The sequence below is a fragment of the Zootoca vivipara genome, chromosome 5 (assembly GCF_965207765.1).
Source record: "Zootoca vivipara chromosome 5, rZooViv2.hap1.1, whole genome shotgun sequence".
NCBI classification, from domain to species: Eukaryota; Metazoa; Chordata; class Lepidosauria; order Squamata; family Lacertidae; genus Zootoca; species Zootoca vivipara.
The window spans coordinates 424,844-445,023 of NC_142588.1; the positions used below are offsets into that span (position 1 = coordinate 424,844).

The 20,180-nt window shown below is 40.0% G+C and overlaps 1 protein-coding gene across 2 annotated transcripts in view; it reads left to right on the forward strand.

Annotated features, from left to right (window-relative positions):
- The window catches only part of MPPED1 (metallophosphoesterase domain containing 1), an 82,866-nt gene that overhangs the window by 57,782 nt on the left and 4,904 nt on the right, over positions 1-20,180 (forward strand). For both annotated transcript variants that reach the window (XM_088669916.1, XM_035137988.3), the window contains exons 6-7: positions 12,088-12,203; positions 18,943-19,056. In XM_088669916.1, the coding sequence (XP_088526042.1) occupies positions 12,088-12,203; positions 18,943-19,056 (230 nt within the window). The remainder of the gene's footprint in view (positions 1-12,087; positions 12,204-18,942; positions 19,057-20,180) is intronic.

Sequence of the window (20,180 nt, forward strand, 5' to 3'; positions counted from 1 at the left end):
AAAAAAGGTTGCATTTAAATGAGGGATAGACATTGTGGGCCACATGGTCAGCCCACAACCTGCATGTGGCCCTCGTGGGGGCTCCTCTGTGACCCATCAATAATAATGATGATGATAGCAATGTTATTATTTGTACCCTGCCCATCTGACCTGGTTGCCCCAGCCACCCTGGGTGGCTTCCAGCATATACAAAAACATAATAAAACATTAAACATTAAAAACTTCCCTGCCTTCAGATGTCTTCTAAAGGTTGTATAGTTACTTATCTCCTTGACATCTGATGGAATACCGTTCCACAGAGCAGGTGCCACCACCGAGAAGCCCTCTGCCTGCTTCCCTGTAACTTCACTTCTCGTGGTGAGGGAACTGCCAGAAGGCAGAACTTCTTTAGCTTCTTAGCTTTTCTCAATCTGTATACAAATCTCAGTCTGTATACAAATCTAAAGCAGGAGGGTGTGCTCTCTTATTCAAAGTACTGGGTTCCGTTTTCTGGAGCCTAAGATGTAGCGAGCACTGATGAGGCAAGGACAGAAGGCCTTACTGTTAATATATATGTCAAACTTGTTGAAGCAGAGACTCAACGCCATCTTCCAATTGCATGCTCTTATTCTTTAATGTGCTTGAAGAATGCCCTGAGACATGATCATACATAATTTGAGGTAATTTACTAGGCCAGGCTATAAAGTGCTTAGGTAAGACTCCAATAAAATACTGCTTTTTATTGCTTTTACACCAATTTTAATTATGGGTGTAAATTTGAAGAAGTGAAAAATAGAGAGTTTACTCAAATTGGAGAACCAAAAGGTAATAGCCACATGGGGTCCCTTACATTTGGCTGAAGCTGAGCTATCATTGAGTTGTTGGTTTTTTGCTCTGTGTATCTTAATGTTAAATATATGACTTTTTATTCCCACCTACCTCAGAACTTGAATGTTTCCTTCCATCATCATCATCATCATTTGAATTTATATACTGCCCTATACCCAAACGTCTTCAGAGGAAGTGCAACCCCATCAAGAGCAGGTGATCTTCCACCCATCTGGTCTAGGGAACCACCCACTAACAGTGCCTTAGTCTTATCTGGATTGATTTTCAGTTTGTTGGCTCTCATCCAGTCCATTACTGAGGCAAGACACTGGTCCAGCACTTCCACTGTCTCACCTGCAGACATAAAGGAGAAATAGAGCTGAGTGTCAGCAGCATACTGCTGATTTTAAACAATGTGGGGGATAGGATTGAGCACTGCAGAACCCCACATTGAAGGTTCCACAGGGCTGAAAAGCATTCCCCAAGTAACACCCTCTGAGAACAACCTCCAAGTAGGACTGGAATCAACACAAAGCAGTGCCACCCATCCCTAGTTCGTTCCAGAAGGATATCATGGTTGATGGTATTGAAAACTGCTGAGAAGTTGAGAAGAATTAATAGGGACATGTTTCCTTGTCTGTCTCTCAACAGAGGTCATAATACAGGGCGACCAAAGCAGTTTCTGTGCCAAAACCAGGCCTAAACCCCGATTGAAATGGATTCAGAAAATCAGTTTATTCCAAAAGCACTTGGATCTGGTCTGGGACCACTGGCTTCAGAACCTTGCTCAGGAAAGGGAGATTAGCAGCTGGCCGGTGGTTAGTTACCGTAGGTTTTCCGAATCCAGGGAAGGTTTCTTAAGGAGTGGTTTTACCACTGCCTCCTTCAGACAGGCAGGGAACACCCCCTTTCGTAAAGAGGCATTGATCACCTCCCTGGCCCAGCCAGCTGTTCCCTGCATATCAGACTAAATTTTGGCAGAATCAGGATGGGTGGGGAGGAAACACAATTGTATATATTCAGCATTCTGTTAACACTATTTTCTATGTGTTCCTATCTTGTCTGTCTTAGTTATGGAGATAAAAACTTAGCTATGGAGATAAAAGTTTTATTTTCCATTGTTTTATAACAAATTAATTTTTAGAAACAATCATTTCACATTAGTCGCAGCTTGAGTCTTCTTTCCAGTCAGAGATGCATGAATTCTCTTGTTAAACAAAAGGTGAATGATTCCATGAATAATTTGAAAAAGGAGAAAAAAACAATAGTTAATACCAGAAATGCAAAAAAGAAAAGAAAAAAGTACCCGCAAATTTTGATTTCTGTGTCTCATTTTCCCTTTCATTTAAAAAATGTTAATTTAAGACAGAATCCCTTGGAAACTTCACCTGTGCCTCATTGAAATTTAAATGTGACATGGAGTTCTGCCCATACCCTTTGGGGCAAACAAAGACGGTTAAGAATGTTGTGAATATTTGAGTAAAACAGTGAGTACTGCTATTAGAATACTTACAAATGAAACTGACACGAGTAGGTCCCTGTTCACATTGACCCTGTCAGCCTCTGCTGCCATTTCACACTTTTCCTGGCCCAGGGACCCATTTTCTTAATTTGGGACAGAGTAAGTCACTTGCTGTAGGGATGCGGGTGGGTAGGGATGTGGGTGGCGCTGTGGTCTAAACCACTGAGCCTCTTGGGCTTGCCAATCAGAAGGTCGGCCCTTCGAATCCCAGCAATGGGATGAGCTCCTGTAGCTCTGTCCCAGCTCTTGCCAACCTAGCAGTTTGAAAACACGGCAAAAAGTGTAAGTAGATAAATAGGTACCGCTCCGCCGGGGAAGGTAAACGGCGTGTCCGTGTGCTGCTCTGGTTTTGGTGTTCCATTGCGCCAGAAGCGGCTTAGTCATGCTGGCCACATGACCCGGAAAAACTGTCTGCAGACAAATGCCAGCTCCCTCGGCCTGTAAAGTGAGATGAGCGCCGCAACCCCAGAGTCGTCTGTGACGACTTAATTGCCAGCAGTCCTTTACCTTTAAGTCACTTGCTAGGCACCCCAGAGACCCCAGCAGAATATCTTCTCGTGAGAAAAGGGGCTAGGACTGCTGACCAACACGGTTAACTTTTTCTGCAGTCACTCTGCACTTGACCTGGAGGCATCAGCACCTGGAGATGGGAGGGCGGGCTTTCTCCTCCTCCTCCTCCTTTCTCTTTCTCCCTTGTGGAGTTTAAAACTACATTAGGGCAATAACTTTTATAAGGCCAACCAACCTGTCACCAAGTAGCGTGTAAGCTTTCAACTTTCCCTGGTGCTCAGTAGTAAAGCACTCTTTGCATAATGAAGAACCGAAGCTTACTCCCCAGTGGGGAGAGGTAGGGCTGGGAGACACTCCTGCCTAATCCCCGAAGGGCTGCTTCCATAAGTGTGGGCAGTTCTGAGCTAGATGAACCCAAGGGTCTGACTTGCTATAAGGCATGCTTGTGATAATGTATTAATATCAGGGCCGGCCCGCCCATCAAACAATGAGAGGTGACCGACTCAGATGGCAGGATCCACAGGGGCAGCAGATCCTGATGTGTGCCCCCCCCCCAATTCCCTTGTTCCTGGTGTAGATTTTCGCTCAACCCTTCTTCCCTGGCTGTGGCGGGGCAGTGGGAGGTGCCAAAATGTCTTGGCACCCCTGATTAATATTTGTTCCCTAAGTTTCTGAATCATTTTAGGGCTTCCTTTTGAATTGTTGCTTCTTGACACTTTCAGTACAAATAACAGTATTTCGCAGTTATCTGTAACCAGATATCAACTCTGACATTATTGAACTTTGTTGAGTAGATTGTTAAGGAAGTTCTTCCATGCAAGCCCCATTAGATGAATAGGAACTGTTCAAAAGGCTGGTTTATAACTCCAGTTTATTTCAGTGAGATGAAGAGAATCATGAACAATATATTTAGAACTTGGGTAACTGGAAATAATATGATGGAGTGTCCAGGACTGAAACAATTTTATTTCATCCGCATAATAGGATGATGACAACAATAAATGTGTCTTAGTGTAATGTGAAAGCCTTAGTTTAATGTGCAATTTATTGATAAGTCATAGACCACTACAAGAATACATTGTTTGATAAACTGAAAGAAGGGATTCACCAGAACAGTCTTTATAAGGCTTCCCCCCCTCCAATATTGGGACAATTACAGCAATGTCTTCCTCTTATATAGAATAGATGGTGCATTTGTCCAGATTACAAAATATCTACATTGTACGAGTAATGTAGGAAGTAGAAAGCTAAGGTTGCAATCCTATACATACTTTTCTGATAAAGTCATACCTCGGTTTAAGTACACTTCGGTTTGAGTACTTTCAGTTTAAGTACTCCGTGGACCCATCTGGAATGGATTAATCCACTTCCCATTACTTTCAATGGGAAAGTTCGCTTCAGGTTAAGTACGCTTCAGGTTAAGTACAGACTTCCAGAACCAATTGTGTACTTAAACCAAGGTACAACTGTATTATCCTTATTAGGGGTTACTTCTGCATGTATATGCGCCAGACTGAGCTTTTTGTTGTTTTTATTTTGCTCACCAATTTATGTAAGGGAGCATTCTTACATTACTGTCAGTGGCTTGTTTAGCATACATGAATGAAGGCAGGTATAGATTCTTTATTACACTTATAGTTATCTGCATTTCAACTAGAAAAAACAATACTTCATGTTTTTTGGCCAATTTATGGAAACAAAATAGTGAACTGCCTGATTGTACTTTTCTCAGAAATGAGACCACAACCAGATTGCATCTGGACCTTTTTCCTGTGTTCATGCCCTGTTCATTTCTGCAACTGTTAAAGTCATTTGAGGGCCGTAAACCCTCAATTTCCATGTCAATTAAAGATCAAATCCACAGAAAGCACTATAGCCATGTAAAGTAAATTACATGTACAAATGTGGTGCGTCCCATTTAAATAGCACCATTTGAATGACATTGGCCCTTTTTAAAGCAGAAGTTGAATAAAACCAGAAACTGATACATAATTAGTCTGAAATTCATTTGTCCACTTTTTTTTTTAGTCTCACTTATTTCTGTTATTATGGTAGCAGAAATGAATACTTCAGAGAAAACTAAAGTGCTAATTATAGCTAAAGAGGTCATTTATAAGAGGTTAAATTGGTTTAATTAGAATTTATTTGAAGGTTACATAGGAGTACAAAGAGATGTTAAGGGGTTAACCCATAAGAGATTATATTGTAGTCAGTGTTCTGTTAAAGTTTGAATTAATTTTTCCCATGGGTTTTTCACATTCTAATTTTCAACTAAATGAGACATCTGTTTCAGAAAAGGAAAATTTGCTATGGTTGTCATAGCAACTATCATTCTGTAGGAAAATTATTCCAATGGTTACTTTACAGCAGAGAGGCAGACATTCGGTACATAAAGCAGCATCCAAGAGCTAGCAGAAATTCAGTCCTTTTGTATTTGACCTGTAAAAGTTGTTCATACATTTCAACATAAGGTTAATTAGGCTGTAAACATTTTTTATTTTTTTTGCCATTCAGTTCTGCTCCCTGGAGCCTTGTGTGTAGCAAAACCTTTTCTGTCACAGCATTAACATTCAGTTTATATGGGATACAGAATACTGAAAGAAATTTCTTCTCTTTTGGAAAGGAAATCTGTCAGAATACAGTGCTTTGTCATGAATACTTTTGTTTCTTTAGTGAAATGCATGGCCATTTAGATACATTAAGTAGATTAACATTCCAGAAATATGTGAGGGAATGTTTTCCAGACATCTGCTTAAATTTTACTTCTTTTATTTAATCAAGTGAAAGTAAAATAAAAGTATAAAGTAAAATAAAAAGTTGTATGAGCCATATTTTTTTTAAAAAAAATCACAGCGAAGATCCGAGAAAGGTACTCAGAACCTTAGTTCCAGATATTTAATCAAATGCTCTAAATTAAGTGTGAAGATCTTTTTAAAATCAATTTTCATATAAGATTATAAATACAATAACAGCCAAACTGGTCTAAAGAAGATAAACAGGAAACAAGCAAGAATAAGCAAAGGGAGAAAATAAAGAAGAAAGAGAAGAGAAAATAAACACAAACCCCGTGATATCTTAACCCTTATTCCACACATACTGTAGAAGAGTGAACCCTCCCAGATCTGACCAAGGAGCTTCCTCCTCTTCCCCCAGCCTCTCACCCTGGGAGATCTGCTCTCCCTGCCCCTCACACAGGGTCCTTCATCTTCCATTCATCACCTTCCTGTGTGTATCTTCTTTAATCCAAGATAGGAAACTTCAAAAACCAAAGCATGAATATAGATAGAATTAACAGAAAGAAAACAAGAATTAAAGATCATAGAAAAGCAAGAGAAGAAGAGAAGGGGGGGGGAAGAGGGTCCTCAGATTCTCTGTCTGTCAATTATGTTTATGACAATTATTCAAAGTATGCACTCCAGGATGACATCTAGCATGCATTAATGTCCAGCTTTTTCTCAATCGGCTAGGTCTTGTTTTCTCAATCTTCATGCCCAGGCATCTCAAATCCTCCTTTTTTCCATACAAAAAGAGCATAAGTAGCTCTTCAATTATTGTTGTCGTTAAGTGAAAATAATCCCGCTCCGACCCAATATGATGAATTTCTCCCCAAGGGTTCCAGCAAAGTAGTGTAATAGTCCATACTTATTTGCTTGTTGTGACTTCATTAAACCATACTCACTTCCATATAGTATTCCAGTCCCATCATGCTTCATCCTGGTTTGAGGAAATAGGGGGAAATCCTTTTTCTTCCATGTCTTCTGTTTTCCCCCCAAACCAATTGTCAAGATCTTAGAAGCTTTTTCTTCTCTGGTCACCTCAGTTTGTGCACTAGGCCCTTTCTCTCTGTCATCTCCAGTTGTCTTTAATGTCTCTGATCATTAATCCATTTATCTCTTCTGGCATCACAACAACATCCTTTGTCTGTTTAAAGTATTCAGGCAGCCGTAAGGCTTTCCATGGAAATCTAAATTAGGGGTGAGGATCTTGTGGATCTTCAAATGTCATTGGACTCCAACTTCCACCAGCCCCAGCTAGCAGTCCTAAACCCACAAACATGGGAGTAAACCCCATTCATGTCAGCAGGACTTAGGGCTTATCCACACTTAACTTTCCTGCATGCTTTCCAGGCATGGACTGCACTTTAAAGCTGAATTGGAGCAAACGGCAATATGTGAAAAACCAAATTGCTCCTTGTTGCACTTCAGCATTAAGTAGCAGGTTTACACAGGGAAAGCTCTGGGGCAAAAAGATAGTGTGCTTGGACATGGTGTTTTAAAGCATGGACCTTGTGGGTAGACACTTTATAGGATTGCAGTTTAAATCATGTTTAAGTGGAGGAGGGGGTGTGATAGGATTATTCATAGGATCATAGATTTGTAGAGTTGGAGGTGAACCCCGAGGGTCATCTAGTCCAACCCCCTGCAATGCAGGAATCTCAACTAAAGCACCCATGACAGATGGCCACCCAACCTCTGTTTAAAAAGCACCAAGGAAGGAGAGTCCACCGCCTCCCGAGGGAGATTGTTCCACTGTCAAAGAACTCTTACTGTCAGAAAGTTCTTCCTGATGTTTTGTTGCAATCTCTCTTCTTGTAACAATCTCGTTTTTTGTTACAGTTTCCTTCTTTACACTTTACATTTTAAAGATTTTTTTTTATAATGATTCACGGAAAGGCACCTCAATGCTATACTCCTAGAATGGTTTTGAATGTGTGTCTGTTAGGCCTATGAAGTGTGTGGAGAGGTATCTTTCCAAAGGCAAGAAAGAACACGAGGCTCATGCGCCAGATCTTTTCTAGGGTTTCATCTTTCTAGCCAGATTTTGGTCTGGTTTGAGATTATCATAAGAGAGACAGAAGAATGGCAAACCACACGCCTTAGCGTTACCTTTGCATAAAAGAACAGCTTCAGCTTCCATAACTTAGCGGATCTTAATATATACCACAGTTCCAAGGGAAGGGAAGGATGGACATTTCTTGTCCCATAATAAGCCGATCATTTCTATTCATAAAGGAAGACACATTTTCTAAGAAGAAAAATGTGGGTTATGAATATTAGGACTAATGGAGGAAATGATAGCAGTGGGATTTTGCATGTATTGCTTAGGACCGATGATACCCTCAGTTTCAGTGGTGTGAAAAAATAGAGGTTATTTTTATTCCCTTGTTATACTTTACTATAACACTAGATTTCTCCAATATTTGACCTTTTCTATAAGATAACTTTATTATTCCTTATTCCATTTGTTCATCCGGTATTAGCTTTTAAAATGCACCAAAAATTCCAGTGTTATCTATCGATATCTAGTTGGGGGCACCTCGTCAAATATAGCATCTGGTGATCTGGTGGAGTGGCCCCTCTTTGAGAAGTCCTCCCTGGACCCTTAGTTATTAGACGAGTACTACCCTGTTACATATATTCCTTTCCTGGGTAGGGTGATTGAAGGGTTGGTATCTAGTCAGCTTCAGACATACCTGGATGAAAATGATGGTTTAAAACAGTTTCAGTCTGACTTCAGTCTTGAATTTGCTACTGAATCACTCTTGGTTGCTCTTGATTAATAACCTTTATTGGGAAAGAGAGGTGGGGGTTGTGGAGTGCCAGTCCAGTATCTGCCAACCCATGCTCTGAGGTGTGCATGAGAGGCCCTGCAAATTTTGATCCATTGACTTGGCCTGTTAAGCGGTAATACAAGATACAGTGTCTTACCTGTGGCAGCACCCCATTTGTGGAATTCCCTCCTGATGCTACTGTGATTTTGAGCCTCAAAGCTAGTTTTCCATTTGCTTTTGAGTTCATTTCATTGTTGCAGATTGAGGCTGGTATGCAGCTGTGTGTGTTTGCAATTGGCTATATTTTGCATGATTTATTGAAATTTCTGCAGGAGGGATGGTGGTCTAGAAGTGAAAATGGAAAAATGAGTAAAAATTGGTGGGCATATTTCCTATCTTAGCATACTAATTTATGAGCTTTTCTATAGCTGGTTACTGGTGTGCGGCAGGGGTTGGACATGCACCGTAGGCCATAAAGGCAATGGCTGTTTACAATAGCATCATAAAGAGTACCATGGAGTGTTAAGGAGATATACACGGGATCAGATCCAGGTGTACTTGTATGGAGACAAAATGATGGGAAATGATGCATAGGAAATGAGAGCCAATATATGCATACTGACCTCTCCCTGATGTTGGCAATAAAAGAGGAAGCCTGTTAGATTATCTTTCTGTCCATAAAATAGGATCATGCACTAATATTAACCCTATTTGTATTGCATCTGCCTGTCTCTTCCCCATCTGCAGTAGAATTGGCGTTAGAACTTTTGAGGACTGGAAACAGGAGTTGTGAGGGATGGTTTTCACATCTGCCTTCAGTAAATCCTTGTAGTTCTGATAGTCATGGAATATCAAACCTTAACATTAAGGACTTCCAAGTGAAAAAGCAATACTACAAAGACTATAAAGGGGGTGACATGATCAGAGAGAGGATATGTGTTCTCAAAAGAGAGGGGAGAAGCATTCTGGAGCATTTCTGCCATTTCTTTTCTACCAGTAACTTGGAACTTATTCTCTCAAATAAAATTTATTCTATATTCAGGCTAGTTTGCATTTATAATAGCTCCTGGAATGCAGTATTCTACAGGCATTCAAACACACACACACACACACACACACCCCAAAGGAAATATGAAAAAAGCTTCAGAAAGATTGCAGACAACACGTTAATTTCTGAAAGAACTAGCAATTCATCAGTAGTGGAAGAAGATAAATTGCAGCTTCAGGGGCACTTCCTTTTGTCTTTGCAATGCAGTATACAAAGAATAGTTCAGAGCATTTCTTGAAAGAATTCTCTGTTTTTTGTTGATGTAGCAAGGAAGTTGTGTAAAGCCTTCTCCAAAGTAACATCTGTAAAAGAAATGTAGTTGATGTGCCTATATTGCTAAGCACTAACGTTGCAGTTATCATAAAACTTATTAAATTATAACAGTCTGTTGTTTGTTGTTCCTTCATAAGGGATGTAGTAAAATCCCCATTCAGCAGTCCATAGAAAGATAAAAACCCACAAACATATTCAAGAGTATCAACCCCACACTCCATTACTTGTAGTATTGCCAGGAAGCAATTGTTTGCCACTGTGATGATAAATTTTAATTACTGAGATTGCAATCCCTTTAACTTCCTTACATAATGAACACAGTTTAAAATAGTAACTTCAGAGTCAAATATTTGAATATGAAGGATTAGAATAGTAATAATTAGCATATCAAATACCAGAATAAAACGTTATATACTAGTAGTTGAGTAATTGGAAAGATTAGTTATTAATTTCAGATTTTGGAAACCAGAGATTTAGATTTTTGTTTTTTATCAGATTCTTCTTAGAACTGCCCCCCTCCCTTCAATAGGAACTTCAGTGCTGCTGAAATTGCTGTTAATATACATCTCGATTTAGGCAATTGCCTTTCGGACCATTAAAAATGGTTGGACATACCATCTACAGGTGAAACTGCTATCTTAATTAAATACCATATCAACTGATGTACTTGTTTTAATAAGATAATTTAGCAGGCTAAGCAGGCATGGCCAATTAATTTATTAAAAACATTTAAGCTGTGGACAGAGCTGTGCATAATTTAATCAACATTACAGTTTCCAGTGCAACTTTAATAATTGGCAAGGATCTTACTTTTCTATATTGCTAAATAAATTTTACACAATAGCAGCAAAACAGGTTTTGATTTCGCGCACATTTAATCTGACCCTGTGCAGGGACCAAATTATCCTGTGTTGTTGTTTGACTCATTAACAGGCTGATATTACAAGTTGCACACCCCTAATCTCCCGGTTAATGTTCATAAGGGTGGGTGGCAGCTGTTTAGCTGTGTATTACTCGAGGAGTTGCTGTAGGAGGGTAGGGTGTATGTTTCTTGAATAACTATAGAAAAGGCAAGCTGGGAAAGGTCAGTTTGCCACATAATAGTGCTGTAGAATAAGAAAACTTGAATTCCTCCAAATGCCTTCTTATATTCTAGGACTGCATTGCCTCAAGGATAATCCAGGTCTGCAAACTGGCAGTGGGTGGAACCGGAAACAAAAAAGTTACACATGAACTAATCCAGCATAGACTTCCATTTTCACTTTGGGTACCTCACATTAGAATTCCCAATTTATTCTGCCGTAAACCACATTGGGGTTGATGGGTTATTCTCAAGCAGGAATGGGAGGAGAAAATTGATTCAGTTTGCCTGTAAAGGCGAATCTACCTACTTTGCATTTTCTGAAATGATACACAACTAAAACACAGCCATCCTTTAAAATTTCTACGTCTCTTAATTTTGCAGTGGTGTGCTCCAACCAAATACAAAGTGCATATATGTTAAATTAAAGAGTGCATAAAATGCACATATCTATGAAAATAACATACAAAAATGTATTAGGTAACATTGCTTTGAAATAATGTGTGAAACAGGCAAAATTGCATATATCCCTGTATATTGGGATAAATTTACACTAAAATGTGAAACAGTATAATATTTTAATACACTGAAATTGTGTTTGTATGGATTACTATGTGTTTAAATTTGGTTGGTAACTGAATTGTTCTCATGTGATTGGCTAAAGTTGGTCACATGGGGAGGTATCTAGTGAAGGAGATTATGTAAAGCAAGATTACTGTATTTTAGAATTTAGCAGTGAACACTGCTAAGTTGAATAGAGTGTTGGAACTCTTCTCTGCTTGAAAGAAACAGAGCAAAGCTGCAGAAGAAGGTAAAAGTGGAAATCTCTCATAGGACCCCCAAGGCATGTCCTAATTGAGATACAGAAGGGTGAGTGCTGAGCTCTGGAAAGAGAGGAAAATACAGTTGTTTAGAAGTTAGAAGAAGAGACCGTAAGGCCATGCTTAGAGAAGCATGTGCCTTTAAATATTATGTTTTAATTAATCTACAACTATAAGTTTCTGCAAGTAAAGTTTTTGAATGTTAAAGTATGGACATTGGTTTAATTTCCAAACAAGGGTGTCAGTCATATATATGATTTGAGCTTCTTAGCTGTGGTTTCATTACTCTTCCTTCAACACAGTACTGTATTCACAAACTGATATGGAAATGTGTAGAACTGACATGCCATGCAATTCAGAATATGTACTTGTATCCATTATGAACAAAGTTGAATGGAATGTTTCGTGGTTGGTCTTAACTGACTAATCAAACGTGTATATAGCACTGAAGAAAATCTCTCCCTTTTTTGGCAGGCAACCTTGGTTTTATGGCTGGGGTTTTAATCTTCCACGAGGCCAAGCACTTTTAGAGAAATGGAACCTAATTCCAGATGGAATAGATATTCTTATAACACATGGACCACCTCTTGGTAAGGAAATACTGAAAAATGTTTTGGGTCATAATATATCTGTGTTGTGTCCTTGCAAGTAATAGTTTGTAGATTCTGCTGTCAATTCAAATGTGTGGGTTTAAAGGGGTGTGATTCTGCTACGCTTTAGAGCGAAATAGTAGTCCACCTGTGCTTGCAGTCCTAATTTCTGTTTTTTTTTAAATATTAGGATTTAATGTTGTGACGGGCCCTGAGATCTACGGGTATAGGCTGGTATACAAATTTAATAAAATAAAATAATAAATACAGGAAGCTTTATTGATTTAATGATTGAAATAACCAAGGTTATAACAATAAAATAGGACAACTATAGTAACACATTGCTTATGCAGTGTGAAGTTCTAGTGCACTGCTACAAGATTTTGTTGCTTTGGGGTGTCTGCAATATGTGCTATACAGTATTTGCAAAGAAGCACGCAGAGCTCAGTGGAAGCAAACGGGCATTGCAAAAGCACACACACAATTTGATGAACATGCTTTGAATCATAGAATTGTAGAATTGGGAGGTTTCCAAAGGTCATGTGCAGCAAAATCAGCTCATGTTCCTCAGAGAATGGGATGCAACTCTTTTTTTCATAACAAGATGTTCATTCACTGAATGCCAGCTTTTTGTAAAGAGCTGTGGAGTCACTGGCTTATCTTGAAAAACTGAATCACCTCCCATACTTCAGCTTGCCTGCATATTTAAAAGCTAGTGTAATATAGTGGTTCATGTAACATGAGCTATGATCTAGACGTTCCCAGTTCCAAGTGCACCTCAGCCATAAACTCACTGTATGACCCTAGACATGACACTGTCACTCAGCCCTCCATTTGCAATGTGATGACAATAATACCAGCCTATCCTACAAGATTCCAAGGATTAGTGAATGAATGCATGCATGTGAGCAAGATAATATATGAACTTCCAGAGTTAAGCACTTTAGAACCAACTTTAGATGGACATCTCATCAGATGTCAATAACTGCACAACTTTTAGAAGACCTCTGTGTAGGGAGTTTTTCAATGTTTGATGTTTTATTATGTTTTTATATTTGTTGGAATCTGCCCAGAGTTGCTGGGGCAACCCAGTCAGATGGGTGGGATATAATAATCATAATATCATGGAACAGTTGGAAGGGACCACAAGGTTCATCAAGACCAACCCTATGCAATGTAGGAATCTTTAGCTCAACGTGGGGCTCGAATCCACAACCCTGAGATTAAAAGTCTCATGCTCTACCCACTGAGCTCCTACTTATGTCAATAGGAGATACAGTGGTACCTTGCTAGACAAATGCCCTGCTAGACTATTTTTTTTGCTAGATGAATGGGTTTTGCGATCGGAGGTTGCCTCGCAAGATGAATTCGTTTTGTGAAAAATTCATCTAGCAAATCGCGGTTTCCCATTGTTGTTTAGTCGTTTAGTCGTGTCCGACTCTTCGTGACCCCATGGACCATAGCACGCCAGGCCCTCCTGTCTTGCACTGCCTCCCGCAGTTTGGTCAAACTCATGTTCGTAGCTTCGAGAACACTGTCCAACCATCTTGTCCTCTGTCGTCCCCTTCTCCTTGTGCCCTCCATCTTTCCCAACATCAGGGTCTTTTCCAAGGATTCTTCTCTTCTCATGAGGTGGCCAAAGTATTGGAGCCTCAGCTTCACGATCTGTCCTTCCAGGGAGCACTCAGGGCTGATTTCCTTAAGAATGGATAGGTTTGATCTTCTAGCAGTCCATGGGACTCTCAAGAGTCTCCTCCAGCACCATAATTCAAAAGCAGCGGTTTCCCATAGGAATGCATTGAAATTCAATGAATGTGTTCCTATGGGCAAAAAATAAAAATAAAAATTTCAATGCATTCCTATGGAATTCGCAAGACGAATTTTTCGCAAAACGAATTGACTCACAGAACGAATTAAATTTGTCTTGCGAGGCACCACTGTATTTACCTGCATGCTTAAACTCACTAATTTTGAACAATGGAATATAAAGCTGGTTCATGCTCTAACTCCTAAGTGTTAGGAAAGCCCTCTGGAAATGGGTTATTATTCCATTCTGAATTTTTGTTGAGACTTCTTAAATTTCCTGATAGATACAGTTTGCTTATAATTTATCCTAGGTGCAAAATATTATTGCTCCATTAATATCTGTTTTTCTTGTTGACGTCCTTTAATGAGCTGATAGTTATGGTGTCATATGCTTTGTAAAAAGAGGAAAAATTGCTGTCTTACTATTCCCCCCCCCCCCAAAAAATATTATAACAGTGTTGGAAGTTTTGGGGACTTTCAGCAGGTCACCCTAGAAAGTGCATTGGAGATGGTTATTGCTCTGTGACATTAGATTTATTATAGACTCCAATAAAATATAGTGGCTGTCTGTTTCATAATTTCAGTGACAGCTTATTTCTTCTCTATAGGGCCCATGGGATGAGGTTGCAACAGGCTGCCTGACTTGAATCCTGCTCCTTGCATTAAATCACAGACAGCTTTCAGCCTAAGCTAAAGAGGTTAACGGCAAAGTTTTTTTTAAAGCTAAAAACTTTCCAGAAATAATGTTAGAAGTACCTGTGAAGATACAAGCTTAGTTGTAGTTAACAAAGCCCCAGAGATGAAAGCTAAATTGCCCACCCCAAATCCTTCTTGTAGTCTTTCTTATTCATTGTGAAAGCTGGAGAATGGGATGAGAGCTTGGGCGGTATGAAAGGAATGGGCAAGAGTGTATGGCTGTAGCAAACTTGAGTGGTGTAAGGAAGTATTCAGGTTTTAAAACTCACTGATTGCTGAAGGTCTCACTCAATGTGACAGCAAATAGTGATATCGTGTCCTCATCATGAATGGATATGGGGAAAAGTTCAGGAGTTATGTTGCCAAATGCAGTTAGGGAAGCAATAATAGACGTCTGGAATAAACCTAGAAAATTGACACCAGGAATACTCTCTTTAATGCTGCCCCCCCAAAAAAAGTTACTCATTCCAACAAGCTAGATAGCTTTTTAGGTGGAAGGAATGGAGGCAAAAAGTTTTTGTGAGGATTTTTGACTTGTTTAAAGCTTTATCATAACTTTTCCCTCCAAGAATCTTTTGATGAATTTTTTTGCTTTAAAGGTGCATCAGGGGTTCTAAAGGCAATTTTATTGATGAGAAGGAATGAGGGATTTGCATATCCTAATCAAGAAATTTCATTTTCATAGAATTATTGAATCATAGAGTTGGAAGGTACCACGGAGGACATGTAGTCCAACCCCCTGCAATGCATGACCCTGAGATTAAGAGTTTCATGTTCTACCAACTGAGCTATTCCAGCATCATGAATTTTGTAGCTTTAGTGATTTACCCAATTTTGGAATTATCTTCTATGCATGTTTCAGTTATGAGTTTAAAGATGATTTGGTATGGTGCTGTGGTCTAAACCACAGAGCCTCTTGGGCTTGCCGATCAGAAGGTCGGCGGTCCGAATCCCCGCGATAGGTGAGCTCCCGTTGCTCCGTCCCCACTCCTGCCAACCTAGCAGTTCGAAAGCACGTCAAATGCAAGTAGTTAAATAGGCACAGCTCCGGCGGGAAGGGAAACGGCATTTCCGTGTGCTGCTCTGGTTCGCCAGAAGTGGCTTAGTCGTGCTGGCCACATGACCCGGAAGCTGTACGCTGGCTCCTTTGGCCAATAACGCGAGATGAGTGCCACAACCCCAGAGTCGTCTGCGACTGGACCTAATGGTCAGGGGTACCTTTACCTTTAAGAATGCTCAGATCAACATATTTATGGCCCATGTAATCCATCTATCTTACACTTTAATCTGTGAATGTTGCAAAAAAAAAAGTTTTTAAATAATGGCTTTCTAAATGTATTTCTCTCAAAATCCTTTTAAAAAAATGAGCAAAAACAAAAGCTGTCAGAATACCCAGGAAGTGCAAAAGCCAGTGAAATAACTAAGTTCCCATCTAGTTTGGGAGGAGGTATGGATCAGATCAGTTCATATCCAAATCCTCAAATATCAGAATCCTCAACCACAGTGCTCACTTCCCCACAGAAATGCACTTTGCTTTTTCTCTGCCACCACTTCCTATAAGTATATCCATTTATAACTAGTTTTACATGCCTGGGGTTATGCTGGTAATAAGGTTGTTAGGCAGGAATATTTTGATCTTGTTGGGACCCAGTGGATTTTTACTTTGAGGTTTTATTATTGTTTTAAGTGCATAGCAGGCCACCCTGAGCTCTTGGTTCAAGTTAAAATACCATATGAATAAATCTCTACATCCATCCCTGGCCTAATTCAAAATTCTTTCTTTTCTCTAGGGGGTACTTTTATGCCTTTTGTCTTTTGTTTTTACACAAGCTTTCGTTTCTCCTTTATGTCTTTATCAAACAGTCTGTTTGATTGTTGGTGACAAAGATTTATACTTTCCTGCCAGTTACAGATCCCTGTTTTCAAGTAACCAAGCGTTGGGGAGGAAGGGGGAATCTAAAGCAATCTCTAATTGTTAGCTAGGTGTAATCAATTATTCTTAGTTTGTGTAGTCAGGTGTACATAATAAGCTGCAAACATATGGGAAAGCTTCAGAAGGCTGATATTGCATGCAAACAGAAACATGTTCAACATAAATAATGCTTAATTTAATGGAGAAGTTAATTTCATGGATTTTAGTTTGCAAAGTTTTTGAAGTGGAAATACTTTTTGTCTTTACAGACAGGCTTATTTATAATTAACTATTTCCAGCCACCGAACCAGCAGTGGCTTGAGTTTCAGTCTCTGCTGCTCAGGACATTCTATATGGGAGATACTTTTTCCATTATGTACTTTCCCTTCCTTGGGCAGTTGTCCTTGGCAGAAAGGTTATGCTGGTGATGTTCTGCCTCTACCGTGGTGTGGCTCTGAATACCAGTTACTGGGAATCACAAGTGGGGAGGATGTTGTTGCACTCCGTTCCTGCATGCTAGCTCCTCACAGGTGTCTGGTTGGCCACTGTGAGAGTGGGATACTGGAATAGATCGGTACCTTGTGTGAGAGGATTTCATGAGAAAAGTGAAAGGAAATAGAACTTGCACAAGACCCTGTGCACCCTCTTGCAGCAAGTGGAAGCATGAAGAATTGCAGCACTTTGCACAAATTTTGCCTTTGATTTGAGGGTTGTTTAAGATTATGGGACCCAGGTGGCGCTGTGGGTTAAACCACAGAGTCTAGGGCTTGCTGATCAGAAGGTCAGCGGTTCGAATCCCTGCAACGGGGTGAGCTCCCGTTGCTCGGTCCCAGCTTCTGCCCACCTAGCAGTTCAAAAGCACATCAAAGTGCAAGTAGATAAATAGGGACCGCTCCGGCGGGAAGGTAAACGGCGTTTCCGTGCGCTGCTCTGGTTCGCCAGAAGCAGCTTTGTCTTGCTGGCCACATGACCCGGAAGCTGTCTGCGGACAAACGCCGGCTCCCTCGGCCTATAGAGCGAGATGAGCGCCGCAACCCCAGAGTTGGACACGACTGGACCTGATGGTCAGGGGCCCCTTTACCTTTACCTTTTAGATTATATGTCATTACTGTTATTTTTATTATTATAATGCATGTTGAGCACCATATAGATAACTTTTAAAAGCTTTGCTAGTCCCAGCAGAACACAGAACTGAACAGAAGCATTTGGCATGCTGTAGGTAATGTGCACAGAATTCTGGTTAGAAATCTTCCATATGGCTGAAACTAGCAGAAAAAGCACAAGAGCCCGCTGGATCTCAAGCTAAAGGCTCATCTAGTCCAGCATCCTGTTCTCACAGGGGCCAACCAGATGCCTATGGGAAGTTCTCAAGCAGAATCTGAGCACAACAGCACTCGCCCCTCCTGCGGTTTCCAGCAACTGGTAAATGTAACAGTTATGGTGTTGCATGCTTTTATTTCCTTACCGTAAAACTCCTTCACTGTAGCTCTTTAATCCCTAGCCATTGTTTTAACATAGTGAGCATCACAAAGAGGCAATAGGAACGAGAATGGAAATGAGAGGTCATTTTCTGACCTCAGCTGGCAACTGCTAACATCTCTCACCCTACTGAACCACAGCACTAACAACGAGTCTTTAAAAATGGTGTGCTATACTGCTGATTAAGCACTTTTATTTCGAAGATTAAAAAAGAGTAACTACCATATTTCCCCCCCTTGAGATAATTTTATTATTGTCAGGAATGTTATTAGAAACTCCAATATACTATGCATGAGATTAGGTACTCTTTTTCTTCTCACATGGGGGCCACAATACATTGAGTCATCAAATTTCCATTTTCATTTATTTTAGGTGTTTGCCTGTACTCCAAGAGAACTTGATATTAGGCACCATGGTTTGAACATAATGGCTGGTATTCAATTTATTTCACTAGGACTCAAATCAGAAGAATATCTGGATGCAGGAAAACAGCAGATGTGTCTTAAGCTTATTAAACTATACATTTAGTTTAATATTAAACTGTACATTTGTTAACAAATACTATTTTAGTTGAATTTATTTAAAACCATATCTACCCCCCCCACACACCTTTGTTGTTAGCAGTAAGATTAGCCTTAATCCCTTTTGTTTGCATAGTTTGATTATTCCATTTTATTCAAATTCTTTTTAAATGCACTTTCAAAGATAATTCTTCATACAGCCACAGCCACAAGAACTAGGGAGAGATGTTCAGTGCTGTGCATTTTTAAAATTCAGGTTATAAAATTTCTCTGATAATATCTGTTTTCTTTGTTCTTCTTTTATACTGTATCTTTTATTTTAAAGGTTTCTTAGATTGGGTTCCTAAGAAAATGCAAAGAGTGGGTTGTGTTGAGCTGTTGAATACAGTCCAGAGACGAATACAACCACGTCTTCATGTTTTTGGACACATCCATGAAGGTCAGAAAGCCTGTTTTTGTGTATAGATTGAATTCCAGGTCAAACTTTCATTAGATGCCGGACCTCACCAAATACAAATTGAAAAGATCCAGCTTCTGTTGTGCTCAGAATATTGTTGAAGGCCTAGGTTGTAACATACTGTGTTAATGCTGATTTCACCTGAATTATGCCCACTTTAGTTCCCTAAAATTTCTAAAAGAAAAGCCATAGTACTTGGATCCTGAGGGGCAACTGTCTGCTAGTTACTAAACAACGTAAGTAGTTTCCTTTTCCGGAATTGATTTGACCTATTTATCTATCTTTTTCTAAAACAACAGTGCCTTTATTTCTGTTACAAACATCACATTATAAATAATCAGTTACACTGATTCTGTCAATATATTTAACAGCACAACCCTAAGCAAAATTACTCCTAAGCAAGTCCTATTGTGTACCATGGAGCTAACTTCTAGGATGGAACATGCTTCTGAGTTCCAGAATTGTGTATTAGTCTAGTAAACTGAAGGGATTTTTGAACACAGGCGCCCTTCCTGACATGCAAAAATCTGCTTTTTGAAACTCAAGGAAATTTAAAAACCAATATGAAATCTAGCATGGCGATAGAATATAGAATCATAGAATTGTAGAGTTGGAAGTCCAACCCCCTGGAATACAGGAATCTCAACTAAATCATACAAATAAACATTTCACAACTCCCCCCAGGCACATGCATGTCAGCTCCGGAGCCGACTGCGTGTCCAGCGCAGGCTCTGCTCCGCTTAGAAAACCCCGGAGCAGACGGGAGTGAAGTCTTCTCACTCATGGTCTGCTCACCTGGCCCTGCCCCCAGTGACGCCGCAGATTGGCCAGTTTAAATATGGGTTTGCCGGGAACCCCAACGGTCCACGGCGCCGGAAAGGCAGGCCAGCTCCGGCAGACTGGCTTGTCTCCGGGGAGATTGTGGGTGCTGCGCACCGGCCCGCAAATGGCGCCCACCACCAGATGGGTGAGCGGTTATTTCCACACGTGGATACTTAAGATAGACTCTCTTGCAATGTGCATAATTAGTCTTTTGTGCCAGCAAAACCAGTCAAATCAATGCTGTCACAAATACTACCTAGAACTAAATAGTCCACTTACAATGC